Genomic DNA, 19,994 nt, shown 5'->3' with positions numbered 1-19,994 from the left:
TCTGCTCTGTTGGTTTGAATTGGTTATTTGTAAGTCACAGTGAGGCGGTAGCCCTGGACGTTCCTCAGCTTCTTCTCTGGGCAGGGAGTGAGGGAGCTACCCGAGGTGCACCGTGCTGTGCCGGGGCCTCTCCTGTACTCATCCTGCTGCAAGAGGAGAAGCCAAGAGGTGTGGGCTGCTCAGCCCCAGTGCACCCCGGAGCATCCCTAGGGTGCTGGGCTGGCCCCTGAGTACTGGCACCCATTCTAGGCGGGCAGGAGACCCTGTTGCCCCGGTGGTGGTCGTGCCCCATCCCCACGGAGGTGGGCTGGGATGCTGATCCCTCTCTTGAGTCTGAGCTTCAAGAGGTGTGATGAAAAGGCCTTTTGTGTTACAACACGTTTCTTATTGAACCCCAAAGTCATTTCCGTACTCCTGCACTGAATCGCCGGCTGCCGGGGCTGCGCCTCCGTCCCTGGAGCTGTGGGCTAACACAAACCAGGGCGCAGCGCCTGGGGCACCCCCCGCTTTAGGCTGGGTGAGGCCGCCCGCCCGGCACAAGAAAGGTGCTTTGTGTGGCCCCGACCTGCTGGGGGGGGGGCGGCCGGGAGCCGCCTGTCTGCGCGGCCATGAATGTGCCCTCAGTGCGAGCGCATCCCGGCCCTGCGTGCCGCCCGGGAGGAGGGGGGTGCGGGCCCCGCCAGGAAGCGCTGGGCGTGGACAGGGCTTGTGGGAATGATTTCATTGGAAAGGCCTGCGATATTTTTTCCCTCTTGTGTGTGGTTCTTGGAGGAGGCTGGAGGTGTATCTGCTGGGGAGAGCCGCTCGGGCCAGCGGGAGCTGAGCGGCCGTGCACATCTGGAGCTGCAACATGGTCCCGCTGCTCCCTGTGCTGCCCCCAACCTCTGTTTAGGTTGTGCTTTTTTTCCTTTTTTTTTTTTTTAACACCCCTGAACGTGCAATTGTTTTGTTTTGTTTTGTTGTTGGTTTTTTTTTTTGTTTTTTTTTTTATTTTTTTTTTTTAAAGTACTTTGGGAGCTGTGGGCCAATAGGAGGCGAGTGGGGAGCAGGGCTGTTGACTCCCCTCCATCTGCGCCTCGCTGTTCCTGCCTGTCCTGGCCCTGCTTTTTATTTTGTGTTTTGCCCTCTCTCATCTCTAGCCGTCCGGTGTCCCGTCTGACAATGATCCTCTCGGTCCCCTTCCTCCTGGCTGGGGTAAGTACAGAGCCCCTTACCTGCCTGCCCTGCTGCATTCAAGATGCTCCATGCATCTGTGTGTCCTTCCTGCCTCGGTGTGTGCCCCATCTGGGGACACAACGCTCCCTGTACTCTGCTGTATGTGGGGCTGTCTGCCTACAGTTAGCTCCATCTCTGATTTGAAATCCAGCTTTTTTCCCATTTCTTTCCACCTTTTTTCTCTTTTCCTGGAGAATTTCCCAGCTCTCTCTCTCTCAGCTACTGAATGCAGAAGTGTTTGTGGTTGTTCTTTGGACTGTGGCAGAGAACAGGGATCCAACTCCTTGCTCGGCCCTGGAGACCTTCAGTGCTCTCCCTGCTGCCACGCAGTGCCCCTGGGTGCCCTACCCCCAGGCACAGCAGGATGGCAGCTGTGTCCCCAAGTGCTGCTGCTGTCCTTGTGCCTCATCCAAAAATGTGGGGGTACCTTGGTGAAACTGAGCTAGAGAGGGCTGGTGGTCGGAGCAGCAAGGGTCTGGTGACATGGAGGTGGCATTAATGGGAGCTGAGGGATGTGGGGTGCCAGGATGTTTTAAAAGGGCCCCAGTGCCATCTGCAGAGTGCAGATGGCCCCTATCCTGAGGGAGGCATCTCAGTAGGAGGGTGGACTGGGGTGTGGGGGGCTGCCCTGTCCCAGTGCCTGCACCCAGGCAGATGGATGGGGTCCCTGGGGCAGCTGGAGCCAAGAGCAGAAGTGCTGGAGCACCCGATCACCATGCCTGGTGCATCCGCAGGGCTGGGGGCAGGAATGTGCCATCGCCACGTTCCCTCCCACAGCCTGAGAGCGAGCAGGGGGGGACAGGGAGGGGACAGGGAGTGCGTGCAGAGCGTCCCTGCCAGCATGGAGTGGGGCTATGCTGGGAGCACATGTGGTGATGGGGACACGGCAAGCGGAGCAGGCGCAGAGCAGTGGGCAGCAGTGGTGCTGGTGTGAGCAGTGTTTGTTTTATGGCTGTATGCAACAGAGAGGGGTGTGTGCATGCGTGCGTGCTGACAGCGGGACTGCGAGAAAGCATCCCTGGGGTCATGGCCCCAACAGGGTGCCCCTGTGGACCCTGGGCCTTTCCCAGAGGCACTGCAGCTTCTGCACATGGAGAAAATGTAATTTTACAAATCATTACTTTTGCTTTTTTAATTCTGCTTTCTCCATATGTACTGTAGCAGAGCAGGTGGAGAGGTGGGAAGGGAGGGCTGTTCCTGGGACACCAGTGCCTGCAGCGCTCCAACTACGGCTATTCCTCTGTTTCCTCCTAGAAAAGAGACAGGACAACGCGCGGGTGTATTACGTGAACCACAACACGCGGACCACGCAGTGGGAAGACCCTCGCACACAGGGGTAGGTGCCCGTGGGAAGAGCAGGGGCTGATGGTTGTGGTGGGACACCGAGCACTGAAACGTGGCTGTGAGGGTGCTGAGCCTCTTAGGCTGGGGAGCCAGAATCAAAAGCGTGGTGCTGGAGGTGCGAAAGTCCAAGGCAGTCTCCAGGAGGAGCGGCGTGAAGCAGGGAGACACCTCCCAGGTGGCAGTGTGGTGACCCCATCTCTGCCTACAGGATGATCCAGGAGCCACCCTTGCCTCCTGGCTGGGAGATGAAGTACACCAATGAGGGTGTGCGCTACTTTGTGGACCACAATACGCGCACCACCACCTTCAAGGACCCACGGCCAGGATTTGAGTCTGGGTATGTGCTTGCAGCTGGGGCTGGGGGTCGCTCGTTCACAGCTCATCCACCTGCTTTGTGGCAGGGACGCTCAACATTGGGTGTAGGTGAGTGTAGGGCCTTGCACTGCATGGAGGACAGCTCCCTGCATGCAGTGGGGGTCATCTCCCACCAGTGTGTGCTGGAGCCATGCCCTGAGTCCATGCTGGTGCTGCTTTTGCAGGAGCAAGCAGGGTGGATCACCGGGTGCCTATGACCGGAGCTTTCGCTGGAAGTACCACCAGTTCCGCTTCCTTTGCCACGTGAGTAGTGCAGCTGAGGGCTGCTGAGCCCCCAGGACAGGGGGTGCTCATGAGTGGGCTGATGATGTGGGACTGTCATGCCAGCCCACATATGGCCTCGTGTCTGTGCCTTGCAGTCCAATGCCTTGCCCAGCCACGTGAAGATCAGTGTTTCCCGACAGACTCTCTTTGAGGACTCCTTCCAGCAGGTGAGGATGTGTGGAGGCCCTGGGAGTTGTGGGGGTGTCCCCCTTTGAGTGTCCCACAGTGATGTGCTCCTTGCTCCCCCCCACAGATCATGAACATGAAGCCCTATGACCTGCGACGCCGCCTCTACATCATCATGCGTGGTGAGGAGGGCCTGGACTACGGCGGCATCGCCAGGTGAGCATGGGGCCACATGTCTGCTGTGGGGCAGGGTGAGCCCCCCATGGCATGAGGCCTTCTAGGAGTCTCAGAGTTCCTGGCCCTCCTGCAATGCCTGCTCAGGCAGAGGAGGTGAGAACAGTGTAAATTCTGGGAAGGCATTGCGCTCCCCTATCCCTTGTACAGGGAGGGCCGCAGGTCCAGCTGGGCTCTCCTACAACCCCCAGTGCAGACCGGCCACTGGGCTGAGCTGCCTCTGCTCCCTGCAGCCTGCAGATAGGCACTGGTGTTTCTTGAGATGGCGGTGTGTGCCAGGGCAAATGTGCTGCTGGCTTCTACCATCTACCCAGTGGATGGTGCTGTGTGGCACTGGGCTGCGCCTCCAGCCAGAGGGACTGTCTGTTGTCCCCTGGCCAGCTTGCCTGGATGTCCAGCTCAGTGGTGGGCTTGCACTGCCTCTGCTGTCCCAGAACCTGTGCTGCAGTTTGCTCCCCACCTTCTACTTCCCAGTGATGCTGCTGCTGGCTGTGGGCAGGGCTCCTGCTGCCTGCATCTCTCTGTGTCCTGCCAGTGGTTTTACCCTATGGTAGGTTACGTCATGCTGTTCTACCACAGGGTAGAACCACGGACGGGATGCCGGGGCTGCCTCTGCGTCTGAGGACTGCCAGCGGTGGGGGAGCAGAGTGAGGGGCTGTGCCTGTTCCCCACTGCTTGGAGTGGGAAACTGGGAGGTAGGGGAGAGGTTTGTAGAGAAGGATAGCTGATGTTTGTGGGCACTGTATGTATGTGCACAGGCACGTGTGCACGTTTGACAGGCTGGATTCATGCAGCTACATTTTTCTTACTGATGTCTCCAAAGGCACTTTGTGGCCAGGTCCTGGGCTGCCCAATACTCAGACCAGGGCTCAGTGCTTGCCCCGCACCCCGAGGAGCCGGGCACTGTCTGTGCAGCTGTGCTCCACGGTCATGGGGCTGTCCCCACTGCTGGGGCAAAGCCTCCCGTGGCATCCCCAGGTGCTGATGTCTGCTCACCACTGTCCACTTCCTCTTGCCCAGGGAGTGGTTCTTCCTCCTGTCCCACGAGGTGCTCAACCCCATGTACTGCCTCTTTGAGTATGCCGGCAAGAACAACTACTGCCTGCAGATCAACCCTGCCTCCTCCATCAACCCTGACCACCTCACATACTTCCGCTTCATCGGCCGTTTCATTGCCATGGTAAGAGCCTGGGGCCGGGGAATCTGCTTGGCAGGGTCACCCCCTCTGAGCATTTTCTTGCTTAGTCTGTGCCCAGAGGAGAGTGGCCACAGCAGCATGAGGTGACATGTTGCAGGGCTGGGGCTGGGCCATGAGGCTGGGGTCGCAGTTTCCTGAGGCCGTGCCTCCAGGCCCTTGGCTGCCATCTGGTGCTGTCGGCTCTGCAGCTCCCGGGGCTGTTTTTAGCCCCGTGTGAGGTTTTCCAGCTGCCCCTGCTTGGCTCCTCCTGTGTTCTCACCCTCCCCAGGGCCTGGTGGGCATAAGGCTGCAGTGGTACCAGATGGGGCAGGGTCTGCCCAAAATGCTGCGCCCTGCCCAGATCCCCCTGCCCTGCCCCGCGCCTCGCAGGATCCCAATAAAACTCCAGACTATTACTCACCGCTGGGCTGTTCTAGACAAGCGTCTGCATTATTTTTGGCTGCCTTTGCCTTAGGCTCCTGGAAGCCAGGGATTCAGGGAAGCCACGGCAGAGCTCTGTTTAAACAAGTGCTCTTAATAGAGCTGTGAGGGGAGAAGGAGCTGCAGTGGAATTCATGGTGGGGAGGGGAAGGGGTTGCAAGCCCCATGCTGTGGTTTCAGCCGTGATCTGCAAGGAGCCATCCTGGTCCCCCTGACCCTCCATTCCCACGCCCTGTAGGCTCTGTACCACGGGAAATTCATTGACACCGGCTTCACGCTGCCCTTCTACAAACGGATGCTGAACAAGCGACCCACTCTGAAGGACCTGGAATCCATTGATCCAGAGTTCTACAACTCCATCATCTGGACCAAGTGAGTGCCTCACGCTTGGGGGCTGTGTGGGGGCGTGACAGTGCTCCCCCTGTGGCCCCTCACGTCCTGGTGCCATTTGCAGGGAGAACAGCCTGGAGGAGTGTGGCCTGGAGCTCTACTTCATCCAGGACATGGAGATCTTGGGCAAGGTGACCACCCATGAGCTGAAAGAGGGCGGCGAGAGCATCCGGGTGACAGAGGAGAACAAGGAGGAGTACATCATGTGAGTCCGGTCCTGATGCCCCCTTGGGCACTTGGCTTCGGAGCAGCACTGGGTGGGAGAGTGGGGCTGGGGACGTGGCCCCTTCTTGGCTACGTGGCTTTGACGAGCCCGAGCTGGCGCTGCACTGCACTGCGGTCTGGCTGCCTGTGGTCTGGGTGGCTGCCAGGACTCTCAGGAAGAGGAGAGGGGAGAGGGGGTGCAACTCCTCGCCTCGTCCCACGCTGCTCGCCAGCCTGTGTATTGGGGGGCTGCTGGGGCCACCGTGGTGCTGCTGGTGATCACCCTATGGTGACTGCTCCATCCTCAGAGCCTTCTGCTGCTCGTGGGCTGGGAAGCAGTGGGAGGGAGTCGTGGAATCACAAAGGGTGAAAAAGATGATGAGAGCCCTGGTGCCACACACAGACCCCTGCCTGCTTTCGCAGGCTGCTGACGGACTGGAGGTTCACACGGGGTGTGGAGGAGCAAACCAAGGCATTCCTGGACGGCTTCAACGAAGTGGTGCCACTCGAGTGGCTGCGGTACTTTGATGAGAAGGAGCTGGAGGTGAGCAGGCCCTGCCCCAGGCAGGCCATTGTGGTGCCCGTGGGGTGTGTGAGCTCTGCTCAGCCCTGACCTCTGATTTCACCCATTGGTTCAGAGGTGTGCCCGCCTGAGGCAGCAGGGGCTGCAGGGCTGCATGTTGGGTCTCTTGGTGAACACTTCTCATCTGAGGCAAGGAATTCCCTTGCTCGCTTCTGTTGCTGGAGCTTGTGCCTTGCACAGCCCCAAAGGAGTCAGTGCTGTGAAGTGTGAACATGGGGCTGTATTTCCATCCCCCTGACTGTTGTCCATCCCCAGCTGATGCTGTGCGGCATGCAGGAGATCGACATGAACGACTGGCAGAAGAACACCATCTACCGGCACTACACCAAGAACAGCAAACAGATCCAGTGGTTCTGGCAGGTGAGCCCCAGAGCCTTCATGTGCCATGCTCAGGGCCAGGCACTGCCTGAGGCTGTGGGGTGATGGGGATCCTCCTCCCTGTGCTTGCAGGTGGTGAAGGAGATGGACAACGAGAAGAGGATCCGCCTGCTGCAGTTTGTGACTGGAACGTGCCGCCTGCCTGTCGGGGGCTTCGCAGAGCTCATTGGTGTGTGGCCGTGCTAAGGTTGGGCAGGGAGGGGGATGGTGGCCATGCCTGGCTCTGGTTGCTGGTGCTGAGTGTTCGTGCTCCCATTCCAGTAGGGTAGCGATGAAGCTGCAGCGACATCTGAGTGAGGCAGTGTGCTTTGTTGCTTCGTTGGTGCTGTACTGAGACAAATTCCTTTAGCATGAACTGTGCCACTTAACTTTGTCAGCCCAGTTTGTAATCTCATTTTGAATGAGATTTGAGTGGTTTTTTGTTCTTTTTTTTGAGTATCTTTATGGTAAGGGTGATGGAGCACTGGAGTAGATTGCTCAGAGAGGTTGTAGAGTCTCCTTCTATGGAGATATTCAAGACCTGTCTGGATGCCTACCTGTGTCATCTATTGTGGGTATCCTGCTTTAGCAGGGGGTTGGACTGTATGATCTCTTGAGGTCCCTTCCAAGCCCTATGATTCTGTGATTCTGTTTTTTAATTTTTTTTGTGTGTGTGTGCTATGAAACCCCTTTTTTGGAAAACCATAGCGTGGCATTACTATGTGTCTGCCCTTTAACTTGCTGCTTTTTAGGCCCCCTCACAGCCTGCCCACTGTTTTCTTGGAACTGATGTGTACCCGCTCACTTAACCCATTCGGTTGTTCTTACTGCCATATCAGCCTTTTTCCAGCCCCCTGAAGCCTGTCCAGGGCTAACCATTTGTTAAAAGCAGCCTCAGTGACTCAGACCTCCTGAGCCAGGTCCCTGGAAGTGTGCAGACAGACTGCTTGGTCCTGTGGCTCTGCAGAGGATCTGCGTTTCAGTGCTCACTGCTGAGCCACCCACCTTGCACTCTGTGCTGTGTCACTGCATGCTCTGGAAAACACTGTTCTGCTTTCCCTTTGGATGCTCTCTGTAAAGGGCTCAGAGCAGGCTCTGAGTACAGCTCTGGGTTTGTGACCCCGTGTGCTGTAGCATCGTAGGGCTGAGGCACTCTGCTGGCTGTAGGGCCAGGTCAGAGTTCTTTTCCAACTCCTGACATATAATGAGATCAGCTCTGCTCCTCATTAACAGGCAGCAACGGGCCTCAGAAATTCTGCATCGATAAAGTTGGCAAAGAGACGTGGCTGCCTCGGAGCCATACGTGGTGAGTGGCTGCTGTGTGGGGCACATGGGGACAGCTCCTGGTGTCCCTGTGGGGCTGCGTGGGGGTCTAGCTGCCTGTATGCCCTTCTCCCATGGGATGGAGCTGCTGGGGGGACCCGTGGGAGGGGACCCTCTGGTGGGGAGCAGGGTGGCAGCAGCACTGGGCTCCCTCCCCACTCACAGCACCCTGTCTCACCAGCTTTAACCGCTTGGATCTGCCTCCGTACAAGAGCTATGAACAGCTGAAGGAGAAGCTGCTGTATGCCATTGAGGAGACGGAAGGCTTTGGCCAGGAGTGACGGAGCCCTGCTGCTCTCCCAGCAGCTCCGGCGGTGCTCGCAGCACTGCTGCCTGTGGGATGGTGCGGGTGGTGCTGATTCTGTTCTCTTGTTCCTGTGTGAGGTCTGCACACACAGCCCTGGGGCAGTATCCATGTGTCCTTCCCAACCCAAACTGAAGTTGGGAGGGGAAAGTGGGAGCGAAAGCCCAGCCCTGCTCAGCCTGGGGCTGAGGAAGGGCCAAACCCAGCCTTGTGCACACAGTGTGCACCACAGCTCCTGTCCCTTCGCCGGGACACGGGGACATGGGTGCTGCGTGGGGCTGTGGGCTGCACTCCCTGTCCCAGAGGCTGCTTCATGTTAGTGGGATTGTCCCTGCTTGTGGGAAATGGCTGTGCACCTGGAAATGGACACAAGCAGCTTCTGACTGAGGTGCTGAAGCCAAGCCCCAAGGTTCTCTGCAGTTTATTTTGCCCCTCTCCCTGAAGCAGTACTCAGCTCTTCCCCATGTGGCACAGAGCCACTGATGGACTCCAGCCCTGACTGAAGGAGCCAGGCTGGGGCTTTTCCCAGGCTTAGTTAAAGGAGATCTGGTTTAGGTGTAGGCTATCCCTCCTGTTATTTTTTCAGCCTTCCTGTGGCGTTTCAGTAGATAATTAAGGATGAGAAGTGGCTCTTGAGCTGACTCAGGTGCTCATAAAGATATATTTGTGTTTGGGCCATATCTTGCTCCCAGCAAGGTACTTGGATGTCTGCAATGGGGGCTGTAGGGTGCAGGCAGGGCTGGGCCTGGCACCATGCTCCACCTTGCTACTATGTTTTGAGGTGCCAGTGTGCAGTGCAGCCCTGTGCTGTTTGGTATTTAGAGCAAGTGCTGGGAGCTGGTGCTCTGCAGCTTGTGCGAGGCTCGACCACCCCTATGTGCTGTGCCAGGAGTTTCCAGAGCTGTGATAAGGGCAGGATCAGGCCGTGCCCACAACCCAGGGTGAAGGGCCATGGTGTCCTGGCCGTGGCTCTAGGACAGGGCCCTGGTGAGCAAGCACTGGTGTGTGTATATCTGTACATAAATGAAATCGTGGACACAAAGCTCTGCAATAGCTTCTGACCAATAACTGGAGCATTTTGTACTGCACCATCCTGCCTCAGTGATGCCGATTTCTTGTGCAATAAAAGACAAGCAGCTCTCGTGGTGCGTCCCTGGCTGGTGTCACAGTGCAGGGACAGCCCCCTGCTCCCCGTGATGGGGCTGGAGGTTTGGGTGCAGGATTTCAGCAATGCTGGTCTGGCGACTGCATGGGGTACCCTGCATTCCCCCATTTCAGGAGCAGGGATGGCTCTGCTCAGAGTTGGCCTCTAGGTTTGTTTCCATGAATACATACATACATTCCATCTGTTTTTCTATGCACACATGGAGGCACCTTCCTTGTGTTGAGGGTCTGGCTGGGCACAGCGCCTGCCTGCCTCTCTTAGTCTGTAATCATGCGTAGTTAAAAATGGCTGTGGGATGGCTGGCTGGCTGTGGTGCTGTGGCTGTGTGCCTACATTTGGGTGCCATGATGAACGTGTCCTCTGTAATTAGTGGGCTGCAGGCAGGGCAGGAGGGGTGGATATGATTGGCACAGCATGGTGGCACCACCCTCATGGGGATGTGGTGCCACGGGGGCTTGGATGCTGTCATGCTGTGTGTGGTGCTGGGGTACCATGCTGACAGCTGTGAGGCAGCAATGGAAATCAGGCACATGAGAACAGCATCCCTGGGAATTACAGCTTTTGGTTCAAAAAGAAAAACTCCAACACAGCAGAACTAAATAAGCCTGCTATTCACACCACCAGGGGCCAGCTAGCATCCCATCATTTTGCCTTCAGCAGCACTTGCAATGGGTTATTATTTCCTTAATAGACCATACTTGTGCTGCACTGTGGGAAACTGCTGCCAGCATGGCACAGCCCACCCCCAGAAATTCATTTGCTAGGGGCCTCCTCTGGCTGCATTGCTGCCTCCTGGCCACAGGCACTGGTACAGCTCAGCCCACCCTGGACACAGCACCCACCTACAGCAACTCTCTTCTTGTGGTGGCTTCTGCCACGTTGTGTCCATCCATACAGCCGTGTTACAATGAATGCAATGAGTATCGAAGCACCAAAAAGCAGAGCACTTCTCATTACAAAGGAAAAGAACCCAGCAGCAAAGTGACTTAGTTTACAAGATTTTTTAATTTACAAATAAAAAAACTACACATTTTACTTTTTCTCTTTTTTCTCTTCTTTCTTGACATCGCTCTTCTCCTTGTCTTTCTCTTTCTCATCTTTCCTCTCCTTTTTACTCTCTTCTTTTTCCTGTCCTTCCTTCTTCTCTGCATCCCTGTTGGCAATCTTGTTGTTGATAAGGTTGTGCAGGGCAACCACCGAGCGGATAAGAGAAGCCAGGTAAACTACCACCATCTGGTCATTGGTCTTCAGGTAAAAGGCCTTGACAAATTCTTGCAGATTGACATCCGGTAGCAGGTTGAAGACATCCTGAAGGTGGTAAATGATCTGGTGGTTGATGGGTAGCTTGCCCATGGCTACTTTCTCAAGGTAGCTCCTGATGTCCAGAAGCTTGGAGTTCAGTCCCTTCAAGCCATGGACCTGATTTGTGATCCGCTGGGACAGAGTGCCCACCGTGGTGTCCTTGATGTCTCTGAAACATGGTAACAAAGATTGGACATTACAATGTTTGCTGCATACTCATCAACAAGCTGTGAGTATTCACTAAGAGGTCTTTCCTGTTTATAAAGAACAGCAGTTGCAAGAACAGATGAAGTACAACTAAACAGAGCACTTCAAGTCCAAGAATGAGATCAAACTGATTTACATTAGAAAACGTGTATAAAATAGGTCATTGTTGCACGCTTTTGTGCAGAAATGCTGTCTTTGGAAATAGTAGTGATACCACCAGTTAGAGGGATAGAAAGAAAGAAGCCAACAGGTGAAAAGGCTGTGCAGTTTGTATGAGGTGGCTGCTCTTTTCCTGGCTGGCAAGCTTTGCCAGTTTTCCAGCTGCAGCTCCGGCAGCCATGGTCCCACTCAGTCCTGCTCTGCGATGTATGCAGGGGCTGAGATGGTTCCAGACCACGATATTTCAAAGCTCTGAACTGATGACCATGTAGCTGTCATCATTTGATGGAGTTTCAGTGGGCAGTTACACCTTCCACTAGCAATGGCTGAACGTGCCGAGCGAGACTGCTAAGAGAACATAAGCAGTGTGTTTCACAAGCTCTGCATTTCCTCCAGGAAGCTGGCACTGGGAGATGCCAGATGGACCATGTTCCCTGTGCGAGTCTCACAAGAAAGCTCTCATCTTAAAGGTGTTTACCGTAACAAGTGTTCAACACCAACTTCCTCTGCCTCCTCCGCTCCGATCTCACTAGTCACGTGCTCGAACGTCTTGGAGGTTGGAGTGCCATCCTTGGAGGTGCACAAACACAAGGACACAGGGTTAGGCTGAGCACACAGCTGACTACGGGCACAAAGAGACGGACTGGGCAGCACAAATGGCTCAGCCACAAACAGGGGGCAGTGTGAACTGTGCCGAAGCAGCGTAAGATGAACTGAGTCTCATTTGCGCGACAGAACCAGGAAGAGGCAATGGGACAAATGGGGGCAGAAAAGTGTCAGGATGAAGCACACAGGCCCTCAGCAGGGAATGTAACATCACCTATGCAGAGGGCAAATGAGTGCCACGGGACGTATGTCCTTTTGAACATACAGACATCCCAACACTCATCTTTCAATGGAAACCTTTTCCTAGGAAGGCACAGAAAAGCATTAGGTGCTCACATCATGAACCTCTTCAACTGAAATATAAGCTTCTGTGGGCAGTCCCAGGTCCTTTGGTTTCACATCAATAATCACCAACACCTTATGGAAAAACAGAACAAAACATAGAATACCAGGTTTTACTCAAGGACTGGAACAAAACACCTTCACACTACAGGCTATGCAGAGGTGTTAACTCCAAGCATTGAAATAAGACATCTACAGCTGTTTAAAATACTTTGCTGTGAGTTTTTTTCACAAGTTTTATCAACTATTACAAAAGTAGGGGCCAAGGATTCCCATGTCCACATTTAGAGAAAGAAAAACAAACAAAGCGCAGCACTTACAGAGTTTGGACAGTATCTTTTCATCAGTTCATTGATAGCAATGTCATTCTTGTGCAGTTTAGGGCCTGTGTGGTACCAACCAACTATTCTTTCTCTAGCTGAGCAAAACCAGAAAGGATTCTAAAATCAGAATTGTGTAGCAAGACAACAACAGAAGTATTTGGGTGGAGACTGAATTAGCAAATGAGCAATCTGACGCATGCAGAAAATGAATGTAAGGCAGGAGAAAATGAATCAGAGGAGGCAAAACAATTGCATGGCTAGCAATGAAGACATTTTACAGAAATAACTACTCCAAGGTTCTTAATTAAATGAGTCTATTTCATATAATGCAGTAATTTACATAACAGCCATCTGTCAACTTGCAACTCTGACATCTAAAGATACAAAAACTCTAGAAACAGGAACTGTTTCACAAATGTCTCAATCATTTTGAATTGTTGCTAGAGCAAAGAAAATTCATGGGAACTGAAGTTATGACTGAATGTCATATATAAACTGAACTTTAATGTCTCAAATGAAGTAATGAAGAGTAATAGAATTACTGTCTAAAACATGAGTTTGTAATATTTGTAAATATTACATAATCCCCAAATATGTTCTTCATAAAAACGATTTCAGGGCAAATCTGCACAGAAGTTATAGAAGAGAAACATACGTAATTCTTTAGAAACAGCAGCATTTATGAAATCTAACTAATTCTGAAGATACAAAGCTATCAGACGTAGGAAAATTAATACGGTATGAACGAATGTGTTAGGAACACAAACTACTTAAACAAATTAACCCTTGGAAAACCATTAGCAAAGTGAAGCTACATAAGGAATTAGCATGGAGAGGCTTCTTACCTGGGCACAGCATTTCCTGCTTAGCTATGAATGCACCTTCTCACGTGGACAAAGTTAAAAGTTTCTAGGAGTGTATCCATGCAAGGCAACCTAAACTTACCGTTGACCTTCTTAAACATTCCATACATGTTCTCCAGATAGTCGTGGTCCAGAAACCACACAGTATCATCCTTGTCGTCTTCATCAAAAGGTACTGGAAATAAAATGCCAATATTTAAGAAACCAATTTTCTGACTAAAAGTATTTGTAGAAGCACCATGTTTTAAGATCGCTCTGGCTGCTAGGGGCAATTGGATCTTAATCAGTTTCAACTGCTCTGCAATGTTGTGCCGTGAGTGCAAAACTACAGTGCAATTCTTTCTCCTAACTGCCAGCAGTTTTAAAACAGAGGAATAAAATGCAAAGCGTTCTAAAAGTTATCCTCGGTGGCCAACATCAAAGCATCAGAGGGAAACTCTCCCCTGCACAACAGTAACTGCATGGTATGCATACACATTTGATATGATAAATAGGATCCCAGCAGACTTTGCAGTTTGTTGATCAACAAAGAGCAAAAGGAGGTTTCGCCATAGGACGCATTTCATCAACGCTTTTACAGACTAGTAGAACATAAAGAGGCACTTTAGGGAAGGACCAGTTACCCCTGAGTAAAGGATGAGTGGTTTTATCAGCTAGCATGCATACAGGGCACACTGCTGGTTTTGAGAACAGTGCTCTCAGCATTTTGATTTACAGAAATACTAAAGCTTCAAAGTTGAAAGGCCATCATAGTAGCAAAAAAATCCCAAACTTCTTTTCAACTCAAAGGGAAAAAAAGATCTTCCAAAATTGGCAAAGAAAAACAGAAAAAAAAAAGTCATCATGTGGGAGAACTCCTTACAACTGTGGAACTCCATAAATAAACTGAGATATTTCTGCTTTGTCAGAGCAGTCCCACCGGGGAGGAAATGATATAACTAACACAAGTGGGTTAGTGAGAGCCGTGCACCCAAAAATTACTCCTGATATCACATGAAGGTACGTAAGAGGAAATGGTTTCAACACCATTGAGAACATGCTTTAAGGGGGAAGGAGCACTTTAACTGGACAAAATCTGAGGGTGACATCTTCCCATAAGCGGTTACGGCCACACGAGCACTGGGCAGAGAGGTGTTCCACAAGCTGAGACACGAGCGCTCAGCAGAGGTCAGTGTGTCCAGTGCAGCAAAACATTCAGCAGTGCTTCAAAAAAAGTTTACTCCTGCTGCTGGAGCATGGCACACTGCAGTGCTGCAGGGAGGCTGCCGGGCGAGACAGGCTCCAATGGGGCACTTCAACAGCAGGCAGCTGTTTCACAGAATCACAGTCACGGGTGCTGGAAGGGACCTCTGGAGATCGCCCACTCCAGCCCCTCCTAAAGCAGGGGATCCCTCGACTTTGATACAGGCCGATCCGTACAAGAGGAGGACCTGTAAGCTGGCACAGCGGCTTAGGGACAAACATACAGCGCAGCCTTTAAATCACGTCCTAATGGGGGTGGACGCCCAACTCACCTGCAAAGCTGTTGGACACGTCCAGGATCTTCTTCTGCCAGGAGCCCAGCAGCACGCCCACCACGCGCTTCTGGTTCCCAACCTTTCCTATTCTGAAGGGAAAACGCCGTCAGCGCCCACACGGCAGCCCGCACAGACAGCCGGGCAGCGGCGGCTGCTTCTGCCACGGGCACGCCAAGCACCCGGCGCACGGGCAGAACAGAATTAGGGGCACCGTGATTTCTGGTCGCCGACTGTTGCTTTACTCTTAAAAGAAAGGTATCCCGGTGCCCTCGTCACCAAACCTCGGAACGCGGCGGCGCTCGGCGCGGGGCTGAGCAGGGCGCTGTGCCGCAAAGCGGGGATCCACGCAGCGCGGCTCCGAGTTGCGCCGGTGCCCGCGTGAGCGGCTGCAGCACGGCTACCGGCGGCACGACGCCGCCGCTCAGAGGGTCGCGCTCGGCAGCTAAGGCACGAACTGCAGCGGGCTCTGGGCTCCCCTTCCCTCCACCGCGTCCGCAGAGCTCCCCGCACCGTGAGGGCCCGCCCGCGGCCCGCTACCGTCCGAGCACCCTTCTTCCTCCTCCCGAGGACGGAGCCCACCCCAGCGCGCTGCGGGCTGCGCTCCCTTCGCCTCGGGGTCTCGACCCGAGCGATCGCCCGGCCCCTGCCCCCCGCAGCCCCGCGTTCCTCACACTGCGGCGCGGCTCGGGCCCGTGACTCAGCGCCGCGGCCCCACCGCCGGCCGGGCCCCACCTGTTGAAGTGATCGACGACGCTGAGCAGCACCAGCGGGTGCACCACCACGCGGTCCACCGCCAGCTCCGGCATGGCGTCCCCCGCCCGGCCCGCTCCGGCCCCGCTCCGCCGTCAGCCCACTCCCAGCCCGCCGCAGGCCGCTCCCCACCGCCAGGCCCCGCTCCCAGCCTGCCCCGCGGCGGGGCGGGGCCGGGCCGCCATCTTGAAGAGGTCGGCGGGAGGCGGGCCCGCTCGGCGAGGGCGCCGCCATCTTGAGGAGGTGCGCGTGACGAGCGGCGAGGCGCCATTTTGGGGAAGTGGCGTCGTTCGGCGTGAGGTAAGGGGCGGGCCGGAGGGGAGGAAGATGGGCGGAGCGGGCGAGCTTCGTCTCGGGGAGGCTCTGAGGGGGTCTCCGGTGGAGGCGGGGGGGCCTTAGGGCCAGCTCTCGGCGACTCAGTCGGGGGGGCGGTTTGGCCCGGAGCCGTGGCGGCACCTCCCGCGGGCACCGCGAGGCACGGGCTGGGCTCCCGCCTTTCCCGCCAAGCGGGCCGCATTTACTGAAAGGCGGCTCTCATCGGGCGGGCGCTGCCCGCGGCACTCCGCGCCGTTCCCCGCTGCCGTGGCGGCGTTCCTTCCCGTTCGGCCCCGATTCTGTCCCGGTCCCGGCGCCGTTCCGCTCGCAGCTCGGCACGGCCTGCGCTGGCGCTGCTCCGAGCCGCCAGGGTTCCGCGTCGCACCCCCGAGGACGCGTTCGGTGACGGTCCCTATTTCTACGCTTTCCCCACGTGCTGCTGCTCGGCGCGTTTCCCCGCCCTGCCCACGTGGCGCCGTGCAGCCCGCGCTGCTGTTCAGATCTCGGGGCGCTCCGCCGCCCCGGCCGCTCCCCGCCAGGCGCAGCCCGAGCCCGGCCCTCTCGTGGCGCTGCCCGGCGTTACGCGGCCCGGCGCCGACTTGGCGATTCGGGCGGAATTCGGCGGAGCTGGCGGAGCTTTCTTCCAGCAGAGGGAGAGCTCTGACCGCGGAATTCCAACGCGGCCGGCGTTCCTGTAGCTTGTTTTATCAATATACATATAAAACTCAGTGTTCAAATTAACTAGTTCAATAAGTAATTTAGCTCATTGATTTTTGGGCATATCCTAAGTGCCGTTACAAGCTACGGATATTTTAAATGCCATTACCTAATAAAAGGTGCTTAAAACATTCCTTCTATTGATTTTATTACTGCTTTATTTTGCTGCCTTGGTTTAAAATCATTTTAACCGCTCTGTAATCAAGAAGAAATATATCGTTGGTGAAATACAGTCAATTTCCTAAAAACCTTTGACATCGTTAAATAAGGAATTAGTTGTTAAATCATGTCGGGCAATAACCGAGGGACAGAAAAGATATAAAATTTGGAGCGGTGGGCTGGCATACCAGTGAGCTGCTCCGACCTTTGGCATTCAGACTGTATGCGACAGTCGCACTTCAATTCTGTTCTTGATTCCTACATCAGTCAGAAGAGATTTAAAATCTCAGCATGCCAGGAAGGTTGTTGAAGGATAACGGAGTACGATCTAGAGACAATTAAGGGGTGTTTTAATGACCTGCTGTGACTTTTTGTTAAAATTACTCTCTAACTTAGCGCATTTGAAGTTTCATTTGCCGGATTGCATTGCTGGTAGTTTAGCGTATTGATGTTATACACAAAAGACTAAATTGAGTCTGCTCATGGGGATTTCAGTTACTTCCCTTCCCGGCTCTTTTGACTTGAGAAGATTATCAGTATTATTGAGCTAATCAGATGGTAGATGGAGGCTGGGAATACAGGCAATATGTTGCTTAACTGAAGAATTGAAAAGTAAGTAATGAATGTTGGTGCTCAATAAAAAACAGCTAATGAGTTGATTGCATCGATGCTTGATGTAATTTAACTGTAGAGTGGCAAACATCAATACTTATTTATGTTTTGATTCATGATTGCTGATCTGAAATTCAGAGTTTGGAGAGGTCCTGCCGTAAGCAAGCCCTGGCGAGGGGAGGCTCCTGGAATGGGACACGCGATCGCGCGTCTGTTGTTGGGCTTTTTTCTTCTTTTCAAATATAACTTTTCAGAGAATTGCCGAAAAATAGTTCAAAAGTAAGATCAATGATTAGAAATGTCGAAGGAACCTCCGGTCTTCCTGTAATAAAAGACCTTAATAACCTGAAGGGAAACGTCAGTGGCAGAGAAACCTGGTGCTGCTGGTGGAGGTGGGCATGTGCCGTGTTTCAGCAGCAATCCCACCACTGCTTGTGTAAGTTACTGCCGCTTATGACCGCGTTTCAGAAGAAAGTTAATTGGCAGAAAATCTCGCAGTCTTCAATGGCACAAGAGTTCTTAATTCACTTCATTCAGAGCTCACCTTTTGCTCTTCTCTCTTCCTTGTGGTTTGCGAGATGTTGTTGGCATTCTGTAAGTGCAGGTTTATGCTTATTGATGACACAGAAGGACATCTCTGCAGGCTTTTCTAAGCCGTGAAATGTTTCTTCAAACGTGCTTTTTAATTCTGTAAAATGCCCTGTGTCACATTTGGGCCTAGGTGCTTGTTAGCATAGGGGCATGTTGGTATGTTCTGTGGGCAGCCCTCAGCCATGGCTTTATGGAGTCCATGCTTGCCAGCTGCTTTCTAATTTGGCTAATGCTGTCTTAACAAAGCCCCGGTAATGTGGCTAAGGGACACTTGCAGTGGCCTTATTTCTCTCCTGGTCCTTTCCACCTGCAGCTTTTGGTGCCAGAGGGCAGCGTGAATTTGTAACAGCAAGGAGAAAAAATAAATGGAGATGACTGCTATAGAATCGCGAAAGTGCCTGATGGCCACATATAGGCTGGGGAAGGCATGTGTTTACAGAATACATTTGCTTTGTGTTTCTAGGTGTTCTTTCCAGCTGTGAGAGTTAAAAACACTACTGTGCTTTAAATGAAAATACCAGCATGCTGCAGTTAGCCGCAGCTCATCAGGCCCAGGAGCGAAGCCTTGGATGGATGTGCCCTCCTGACTTGCTGTCTGCTTTGTGAGTTTTTCCATCTTGTCTGAGAAGGGCCAGGCGCTGCTGCTGGTCCATCAGGAGCCTCACCCTGGGAAAAGTTTGGCTGAACCTTCCCCAAGCAGAGGGTTCTCTGCATACCTGAAGGGAAGAGTGCAGCTGGGGGGTGTGGGCAGGTCAGGGTGGGCTGTGCAGGAGGCAGTGACACTTCTGCCCGACCTGCTTTTCCTCTGTGGCTTTCCAGAACCTGCCAGTGCTAAGGGATGTCCTTGGGACTGTGGCTACAAAGGATCCTCACAGCTGGGAAGTATCGGTGCCTGATGCTTTGGAGTCTCGTCCTAAATGACACTTCTTAATGTGTGCCTTTAATTCCGGCTTTGTTTGGTTGTAAAGAAAATCCTGATGTTGTTCTCTCAAGACAGAAGGATTGGGAGAGGAGGGGAAAGCAGTGCATCCATGAGAATGTATTTTTATTGAGATGCCGTTTAAGATGTGTTTAAAATCCACTTGAGAAGTGAAGCTTTCTTTAGACCCGTCAGTAGTTTGTTGCATAATGTCTTTATGCTACTGGCTCAAACGGGCAATATTTATTTCCTTATAAGTTTAGCTTTATCCACGTCACTGTAGTTTCCTGCAAAGATTTCTATGACCGGGCTTTGGGAGGAATGATGCTGCCTGGAATGGAACGGGTAACGCGAGCCACTGAAGGAAAACAGAAAGCCGCCACAATATTATTAGTTCTGATTTGGTTTGGTTAAACTATAATTCAACGAAATGCTGATGCTGTAGGCTCAAAGCATGATGCCATGGAGCGTGGACTTACCCAAGCTTCAGAATAAGTATCAGTTTGCTCCGATTTGGAGGTCTTCAGAAGCAATGACCACTTATTCCAAGTGTCTGTTCTAGAGCCAAATGCCTTAAAATAAACTTTTAATCTGTAACTGTAAAGTGATCTGTACAATTCTTTGCAATCTGATCTTTAAATATTTGTGTTGCAGTCATTTATTTGGCTCCTTGTGGAGCATCTACAGAATTACATCTAGAAGGAACACTTGTGCTGCTTACTGTGGTTGATCAGCTGCAAGTATCCCAGTAGTTGCTGTTGGTGAATTTAAGACCTTTTGGCCATATCTGTGTGTTATCCAGTTACAACCCTATCCTTCCACAAATAGTATCACAGTGGAATTTTGGCCAATTACTTTTGCATGTAGAATTGGCATTTCCTGCAGTTCAAATCCTTGTGGAAGAATTGTTGACATCTAGTGCAAATTTGTGGGGAAAATCCTCCAGATTTGATGCTGTGCACTTAGAATTTCTGTGGTTCTGTCCAGAAATCAGAGGGCATAGAAATGCCAGAGATGTTTTTAACAACTAAACCACTGGCTCTGATTTCTGTATTTCAATACAGCAGTTTCAGTACTTTATTCTTCTATTTTTGCTAAGAATGTGCTTTT

At 53.0% G+C, this 19,994-nt stretch overlaps 2 protein-coding genes and 1 long non-coding RNA gene across 7 annotated transcripts in view; 2 read left to right on the top strand and 1 right to left on the bottom strand.

Annotated features, from left to right (window-relative positions):
* The window catches only part of WWP2 (WW domain containing E3 ubiquitin protein ligase 2), a 32,220-nt gene extending 22,741 nt beyond the window's left edge, over nucleotides 1-9,479 (top strand). For 3 of the 4 annotated variants that reach the window (XM_042885935.1, XM_042885933.1, XM_042885934.1), the window contains exons 11-24: nucleotides 1,140-1,194; nucleotides 2,470-2,551; nucleotides 2,768-2,896; nucleotides 3,099-3,177; nucleotides 3,294-3,365; nucleotides 3,452-3,540; nucleotides 4,579-4,738; nucleotides 5,415-5,548; nucleotides 5,631-5,771; nucleotides 6,194-6,314; nucleotides 6,609-6,713; nucleotides 6,804-6,900; nucleotides 7,944-8,016; nucleotides 8,215-9,479. In XM_042885935.1, the coding sequence (XP_042741869.1) occupies nucleotides 1,140-1,194; nucleotides 2,470-2,551; nucleotides 2,768-2,896; nucleotides 3,099-3,177; nucleotides 3,294-3,365; nucleotides 3,452-3,540; nucleotides 4,579-4,738; nucleotides 5,415-5,548; nucleotides 5,631-5,771; nucleotides 6,194-6,314; nucleotides 6,609-6,713; nucleotides 6,804-6,900; nucleotides 7,944-8,016; nucleotides 8,215-8,314 (1,437 nt within the window). In that variant the 3' untranslated portion in view covers nucleotides 8,315-9,479. Of the gene's footprint in view, nucleotides 1-749; nucleotides 893-1,139; nucleotides 1,195-2,469; nucleotides 2,552-2,767; nucleotides 2,897-3,098; nucleotides 3,178-3,293; nucleotides 3,366-3,451; nucleotides 3,541-4,578; nucleotides 4,739-5,414; nucleotides 5,549-5,630; nucleotides 5,772-6,193; nucleotides 6,315-6,608; nucleotides 6,714-6,803; nucleotides 6,901-7,943; nucleotides 8,017-8,214 lie in introns of those variants that run through there. The other variant, XM_042885937.1, reaches the window with a different exon arrangement.
* Nucleotides 9,480-10,534: 1,055 nt separating this feature from the next.
* PSMD7 (proteasome 26S subunit, non-ATPase 7) lies at nucleotides 10,535-15,664 on the bottom strand. The gene is made up of 7 exons (XM_042885939.1): nucleotides 15,554-15,664; nucleotides 14,819-14,910; nucleotides 13,387-13,479; nucleotides 12,439-12,536; nucleotides 12,113-12,193; nucleotides 11,649-11,740; nucleotides 10,535-10,973 (listed from the first exon to the last, which is right to left on the bottom strand). Exons 1-7 carry the CDS (start codon nucleotides 15,625-15,627, stop codon nucleotides 10,535-10,537), a joined length of 969 nt encoding a protein of 322 aa, XP_042741873.1. The 5' UTR covers nucleotides 15,628-15,664.
* Nucleotides 15,665-15,776: 112 nt separating this feature from the next.
* LOC122188021 overlaps nucleotides 15,777-19,994 on the top strand; it is a 73,706-nt gene continuing 69,488 nt past the window's right edge. For both annotated transcript variants that reach the window (XR_006181457.1, XR_006181458.1), the window contains exon 1: nucleotides 15,777-15,871. This is a non-coding gene — a long non-coding RNA (uncharacterized LOC122188021). The remainder of the gene's footprint in view (nucleotides 15,872-19,994) is intronic.

The sequence above is a fragment of the Lagopus leucura genome, unplaced genomic scaffold (assembly GCF_019238085.1).
Source record: "Lagopus leucura isolate 7727_CA_CO unplaced genomic scaffold, USGS_WTPT01 Super-Scaffold_100053, whole genome shotgun sequence".
Classification (NCBI taxonomy): domain Eukaryota; kingdom Metazoa; phylum Chordata; class Aves; order Galliformes; family Phasianidae; genus Lagopus; species Lagopus leucura.
The sequence above is the reverse complement of the archived record's forward strand: the minus strand, read 5'-3'. Positions and strand labels throughout refer to the sequence as shown.

Bases quoted from the DNA above. Each gene is read 5' to 3' on its own strand.
- PSMD7 (XM_042885939.1), bottom strand. From the start codon at position 15,627: ATGCCGGAGCTGGCGGTGGACCGCGTGGTGGTGCACCCGCTGGTGCTG. The intron at 13,480-14,818 runs GTGAGTTGGGCG...TTTTATTTCCAG, and splicing joins CGTGTCCAACAGCTTTGCAG to TACCTTTTGATGAAGACGAC. The intron at 12,194-12,438 runs GTAAGTGCTGCG...TTTTTCCATAAG, and splicing joins AAAGATACTGTCCAAACTCT to GTGTTGGTGATTATTGATGT.